Source organism: Aptenodytes forsteri, unplaced genomic scaffold, assembly GCF_000699145.1.
Source record: "Aptenodytes forsteri isolate BGI_AS27 unplaced genomic scaffold, ASM69914v1 Scaffold61, whole genome shotgun sequence".
In the NCBI taxonomy this organism is placed as follows: Eukaryota; Metazoa; Chordata; class Aves; order Sphenisciformes; family Spheniscidae; genus Aptenodytes; species Aptenodytes forsteri.
Window position 1 is genome coordinate 2,595,524 of NW_008794443.1, and position 6,979 is coordinate 2,602,502.

The window sequence follows — 6,979 nt, forward strand, 5'->3', positions numbered from 1 at the left end:
GACGGGACGGGACGGGACGGGGGGCACTGCGCCGTTACCCCGCGGGTCTCTCCCAGGCCGTCTCGGCTGGGGGGCAAGGGAGGGAAGGCAGAGAGGAAAAAGAGGGTTAGGGTGGGGGGCAGATAGGGAACCCGAGCGCGCCCCAAGCACGGCAAGGGATGGAAGCTGCCCCGGCAGGCCTGCCGAGGGGTAGACCAGTTCAAAGATACTGTGGGTCGGAGTGAAAAGTCAGCCAGGGCCCTTCACCCCTTCCCTGAGTGCGTGGGAAATCCTTGCTAAGAGAGGAGACCGGTAATGCTCCATCACCAGGCAGAGCGGGTGAGGCATGTGAAATTCCTGCAGGAGATTAAACCAGCACACACTCTCTTTTCTTTTTTAAAAATCACATTTTACCCTTCAGGACTGTGGTTGAGGGTTGGGGGGAATAGGAAATCCCGCATGCTACCCCCATAGAAGCCAGGGAATTTTAGATGACAGTTTCCTCCTGCTGTCTGCAGGGCAGATAGAGGACACATGATAGCTCTGCATCTGGAACATCCATTTAGGATGCTGTTATAGTAGTGACTCCCTGTTTCTTCCCTCCCTTGCCAGATTTGGCACTGCCGTATTCCATCAAGTAGCATGTCAGGATATTTCACCTGCTTTATCCCTAGTGCTCTCCTAGGCTTAATGACTCACTCCTGAGGAGTTTGGCTGCATCTGCGCAGTTTGCTGCAGTCTCAGCAGCTTCCCAGCATCAGGACTCAGCTGAGATAAAAGCAGTGTCACAGTGCGTCCCACACTGATGACATGGGGCTCTGAATCTGCACACTCATCGTCCCTTATTCCTGCAGCACCTGGCCCTAGAACTCAGGGCAGCAGAGAGCTGTTGGGAGTCAGAGTGCAGAATTAGCACATGAAGTTAAAGCCCACACTTCTGACTTAATTGCTCGGGTTATAAGGCCATAGAAAAAGGAATATTAGAGAATATCAACTGAGTTATTTTCAGTTATCCTCAGGCCTATACTTATACAGGCTCATGACTATGAAGATTAAGTGCCAGCCCCTCGAGAGAAAGCCTTTCAGATATAGAACAAACCACTGCAAACGTGGTTGGCAAGACGCTCACCACTGATATTTAGATACGTCTCTGCAGCATTTGTTATCAGTGATGTTCTTAAAGGCAGAACAAACACGCAGATGCCTCCCTCTGCAGAAGAGGTCATTACTAAGACGCTGATTTTTGCGGCAGCGGAGATTTCTGGAAGGACTAATTCCAGTCTGGGAAACTGACAAGCTGTCCACAATTGCAGATGTCAGCTACTTGCATTTTGTGGATGGATTTTACTAAGGGCTTCACTTAGAACATAAAATACTAATCTGCTCACATGCTTCAGGGTATTAACTTAATAGGGGTCAGGAGGCCTTGAGGTTAGGAAGCAATCTATGCCCCCAAAATCATGCTTTAAGATAACATGCTTATTTTCCCTTTTTTCTAATGCATCAGTGTTTGACATCACCGAGGGTGGGGAACCCCATGTCTGAAGGACCACTGTGTCACCACTCCTTTCCCCCTTCTTTCTCAGAAAGCTCCATCCAGCCTGGCCCAAGGATGGAGTCCCTCCCTGAAGCAGTCCTGATCAGAATCCTGGCTTCCATACCTGCGGTGGATTTGGTGCTGGCGTGCCGCCTGGTCTGCTGCCAGTGGAAGAACCTGGTCGATGGAGCTGCACTTTGGATCCTGAAGTGTCAGCAGGAAGGCCTCACTGGAGCAGAGTCACAGGAGAATGCAGAAAATTGGCAAAACTTCTACTTCTTAAGTAAGAAAAAGAAGAATCTCATCAAGAACCCATGTGGTGAAGGTGAGAGACAAGCATAACAAGCCCCAAGATTTCATAGAGATGACCAGTCACTGGGAACTGAGCATCCTCTCCAGTCTTTGGAAAAAGCTTTTAGTTGCCATCAGGTTGCAGCATTTTCTCCTTGCCCAAGTCAAATCACTTAATGCATGCAGTCAAATCATTTAATGGGCATAAAGGCCTTTGACAATCAGCCTTTACAAAGGGCTCCACTTGACATCAACTTTATATAAGCACCTGCAGGGATAAGAATCACATTTGAGAGACAAAAAATGTCCTTTGCTGTAACGGTAGTGGCATCTGGGTTTCCAGATTGCTTCTTGCCCACCCGTGACAGGAAAGATCAAGCCCTTCCCCGCTCAGGAGCTAGTCTGCCCTTAGCTCACCAGGTATTTCAAGGCTTCCTTCCTTGAAGCAGCTCAGGCAAATCTCGTTTGTACCCTCCTTACTACAGCCCGTGTTACAGACCTGTGCACATACCCCATTTGCCATTATTCTGATAATTTATGAACTTCACTTGCCAGATCTACAAGATGCTTAGCAATAAGCAGCAGTAACAAAGTCTCATAACCCAAGCAGCAGCAAATACATTTCACACATCATAGACCAAAGCAATATCAACACGGCTTCTCCATTTTGTTTACAGATTATTTTTCTGCAAGCTTTTCCAACATCCACTTTCCCTCTGGCTAAGACCAGAAAAGCCCAACGTTAACGGCCATACTGCTTCTAGAAATACCACTTAGCAGTTTAGAAATAAAGCAATTGGCATCTCTCCCCAGGCTATTCCTATGTTATGACACTGAAAGTGCTGACAGTTCAGAATAGCTAAATAATTTCACTGGAGTACTTTCTTAAATAAACCCACAGGTACATAGCCATTTTGGTGGGGAACGTTAAAGTTTGTTAATATTAAGTTCAACCACACTGAAGTTTTTTGCCTGACCTCTACTCAACAAACATCTCCACAGCCTGCATAGAAAATTAGTGCTGCACCTAACAGCATACCTTTCACAACCCAGAGAAAGGTTCCAGCAGGAGAAGGTCAGGTTCCCCAGGCCCTCAGAATCTAAGACTCATCCGAGTCTCTTTTCTGCCATTTGCAGAAGACTTGCAGCACTGGGGAGAGGTAGAGAATGGAGGTGATGGCTGGAAAATTGAAGAGCTCCCCGGGGACTTTGGAAAAGAATTCCCTAGTGAAGAAGTCCATAAATACTTTGTTACATCTTATGAGTAAGGCTGCTTTCTTCTCTCGTTCAGGGAAGGGGACATTTTTGGTTCCCCCTGTCCCAGGAGAGACTGTGATGCCAATTAATATCTCGCATTTCAGGTGGTGTCGAAAGGCTCAGGTCATTGACTTTAGGGCTGAGGGCTACTGGGAAGAGCTGATGGATACAACCCAGCCTAAAATTGTGGTAAAAGACTGGTAAGTAGCAAGGATGCCTCAGAAGGTAGGCAGAGAGTCAAGAAAGAGAAGGAAGGGCAGGGAGGGCTTATACCTGCACTGGGCCTTAAAACCTTAGCTGCCAGATCCCCTAGATGCGAGACAGTGCTGAGTCTTGGCTTACTGAGCCACCAGCAGCTCCCACAAGCTTCAAACTGTTGGTGCATATGGCCTCTAAAGACCAGGTTCCTGTTGTGAATGAGGGGAGGTGGTGGGTTGGGGTAAGGACCATTACAGATTTCCACCTCAAACCAAGGCCCCAGTAACTTGATGAGACTGGTAGAGCTTGCATTCAGCCAGACACAGTTGCATGCTCTGGCTCTTTGCTGAGTTCACACAGGTAAGACTAGCAGCTTGGATCTCCTTGCAGGTATGCAGGACGCAGCGATGCCGGCTGCCTCTATGAGCTCTGTGTGAAGCTGCTCTCAGAGAATGAGGATGTTCTGGCTGAGTACAAAAGTGAGACTATTGCCATCCCACAGGACAACGATGCCAACTGGACTGAGGTGAGTTACAGCTGTGGGCTCAGCAGGGGACACGCAACCTGCATGATTCGGGAATATTTTCAAGTAGAGAGAAGCAGGAGAGCTCTCCTGGAGGAGGAGAAGGCTTTGTCATGTGTTCTGTGGAGCCATGACCCCGTGATTGAGCAAAGGGATTATACTGGAAGGCTACCTTACATAAAACTTGGAAACTGGCTGAGCCACCACTGCAGGTGTAAGATGAAGGAGATGCCCAACTGGGAGAGGTTCAATGGCCTCTGAACAACAATGGGATCAAAGCTTCTCCCAGTGACTCCCACTGTAAATGTCCTCATTGTTACTAAACTGGTAGGTATGACTCAGGCAGGTGGGGTTGAAGGCTCTGTGCACTAAAGAAGGGTAGGTTCATGGTGGTTTGACGCTTACCAACAACCATTTTGTCTCTCATCCCAAAGATCTCCCACACCTTTTCCAACTATGGGCCTGGGGTCCGCTTTGTCCGCTTTGAACACGGTGGCCAGGACACACTATTCTGGAAGGGATGGTATGGTGTACGTGTTACTAACAGCAGCGTGACGGTGGAGCCATAGCCGTGCTGAACTGGGGCCTGCATGCTGGAGCTGACTTCCCTCAGGGCATCCCATGGCCTTTGGATGGTTTCTACATGGTGCTGCTTCTGGGCTGTACAGCATACAACCTTTCTGTGTATGAATGTGCGTGTGCAAGATGCCAGGGGCCACCATCCATCCTTCCTCAAGGGGACTATGCAAATAGATTTGTGAATGCACCACATTAGACTCAGCCTCGCCGCGTGCGCTGATGTTCTCCATCAGACATGAGATCACCTAAAAATCCTGCAGATCTTACTTCTCTCCTAAGCCGCTAACCTCTAGCACCCAGCCCGAGCTAGACACCACTCCTGCCTGCTTCCCAGACTTGGGCACCCCTTAACTTTAAGCAGTACTTTGGGCATATTTTCTGGAAGTTAGAGTAGGAAAAAAAAAAGGAAGAAAGAAAAGCATACCTTGTGTCTGAGAACATACCAGGGAGACCCAGAGCCCTGTCACATATGTGTCACCAACTGCTTCCATGACCTGCAGTGAAGTCCTTAGCTTCTGCCCTTTATAAACAAGAGATGTCATTGCTTGCCTCACAGGAGCTCTAGCTTGGCTGCCAAGTGCTTAATTTTTAGTGATGGTAATGCAAAGCAATAGGGATTGGATCCTTTTCTCTTACACTGTTCCCAGCATCCATTTATCAAGGAAAGTGTTGGGAGCTGAAACCTCTGTGGTGTCCAACCCTGGAACTTCATTTGGCTCCCTCAAACAGCAACTGAGAGTAATTGCTAGGAGAGACACGACAAGGACTTAGGGAAATGGGTTAGAAGCAAATTGGGGAGGGGGTCCAGGAACAAATGAAAACAAACTCATCTACCCCTTCCTCGCCTCTGCATGCTTCATGCAACAAGCACCCTGGTCATCCAGTATGGCTCTTTGCAGGCTGGAAGTATTCTTCACACAGAAAGCTGTTGTTAGCCCCACTTGATCTCAGTTCTTCCTGCTACTGACAGCGTCTGCAAAAAGTACACGTCTTCCTCCACTCCATATGCTCACTGACAAGACAGCACGTTGTACATACTCCCACTAGTGCCTCTTGATATTGCTCAGGGCTGTGAGCCACCATCCCGAACAAAGATACCTAAGCTTCCCTGAGCCAAGCCTGTCCCTGCGAGTCAGTCCTCTCAGAAGAGCATCCCCTTAATAGAGCTGGTGTTGCCTAGAGAGATGGGCACTTACGTTTGTGTCCGTCTGTCTTCCCTTCCTGGGCTGCCAGCGCAGACATACTTGAATGCCACTTTGCATCAAAGTGCACCATTACAAATGCAGTGTACTGCTATTACCTGTAGCCAAAGAAAGAGCTTTGAGCTGGTCACTTTGTGCACACTGCTTCATGGGGCTTTCTGCACCGCTGCACCTGGATGCCTAGGGCACACTGGCTTCCCAAACCACAGCTGTGCCAAGCCAGAGTCCAGGCAGACTTAATAAAGTGACACAATTGTGTGTGGATCTTCCCTTGTGTGCTGGGTATTTGTGTCCTGTGGTTAAGCATGCTTTTTCTGTTCAGTTATGTGGAGCGATGTCAACCAGTCCTATCCAAAAAACAGGAGTTGTCATATCTTGTATAATACCATGAGTCTCTCAGAAGGAGGTACATGCTCTGTTCCCTGACCCAGCAGCCTCAACCTGTCAGAAGCACTTGATGGGCAATGGGTTTGCACAGCAGCAGCAGGCAGAGGCGCACTTAATGTAGTGGGAATTCATCCAAGGCACAGAGGGGGTCCAGGAAGGCTCCTACACAAGCCCAGCCCTGACAGATGCCCTCCAGGTCATCTGTAACTGTAGCACTACTGTGAGCTCAGCCTTGGTTCTGACCCAGGAGAGACCAGAACCAGTTCAGAACGTAACTGTTTCCCCTCCATTACCTCTGCACACACTGTCACACAATGCAGCTTTATTCACCACAGCCTTTAATGCAGCTGACAAAGTTGCTAGTTAATACTCAACTTGCTGCCAACTCTCTACCCCACAGGAGTGAGGCCTCTGTTGGTCCCTAAGGAATCAGGACAGCAAGGGATCAATATTCCACATTGTGATGCAATTGTTAAACTGAACCTTTCCTAAGCCACCATCTCACAGTCAGGACAAACCCCATTATTAAGCCTTCAGATATTGCGTCCCTTGTAAATACAGGGTAGGGCCGTGGTCCCCACTTTAGGCTTACCTAGGCTGAACTACTAAATGCACACAGCCTCTCCAGCAGCTCTGTTACAATGAATGCAGCTGCCTGGGGCTTTCCCGCTCCACACTTCCCCCTCATGCCAGCAGGCCTGATGTTCACAGTGGCTGTCAGAGGCATCCTGCAAAGCTGTCCTGACCTTCCCACTCACCTCCAACAAGTGCCTTCCAAGACACTCAATGCCTTGCAGCTTCACTGCAGAGAATTGCTACCTCTGCTCCACACAGCTTCTTGCAAAAGCTGCTGACCTCAGGGGAGTGACTACTCCTTGTGTTCAGCCACATTAGTGCTAGTCCCAATGCAAGTGAGTGCCTGGATACTTAAGGGGAAAAAAAAAATCTTGCTGGCATTATAAATATTTTGTTCCAAATGCCTTCTGAATTTTGATCAAATACCAGAAGTCTGAACACACCGAAATC

The 6,979-nt window shown here is 48.6% G+C and overlaps 2 protein-coding genes across 2 annotated transcripts in view; one reads left to right on the top strand and one right to left on the bottom strand.

The window, feature by feature from the left end:
- Positions 1–1,690, bottom strand: part of LOC103907447 (F-box only protein 6) — a 6,254-nt gene extending 4,564 nt beyond the window's left edge. Inside the window, exon 1 of the mRNA XM_009289619.2 lies at positions 1,641–1,690. The gene's annotated coding sequence lies outside the window, so the exon portion shown is untranslated. The remainder of the gene's footprint in view (positions 1–1,640) is intronic.
- Positions 1,568–5,824, top strand: FBXO2 (F-box protein 2). The gene is made up of 5 exons (XM_009289618.2): positions 1,568–1,841; positions 2,945–3,071; positions 3,169–3,264; positions 3,653–3,788; positions 4,220–5,824. The coding sequence occupies exons 1-5, from the start codon at positions 1,592–1,594 to the stop codon at positions 4,352–4,354; spliced, it is 744 nt and encodes a 247-aa protein (XP_009287893.1). The 5' UTR covers positions 1,568–1,591; the 3' UTR covers positions 4,355–5,824.
- The last annotated feature ends 1,155 nt before the right edge of the window (positions 5,825–6,979 follow it).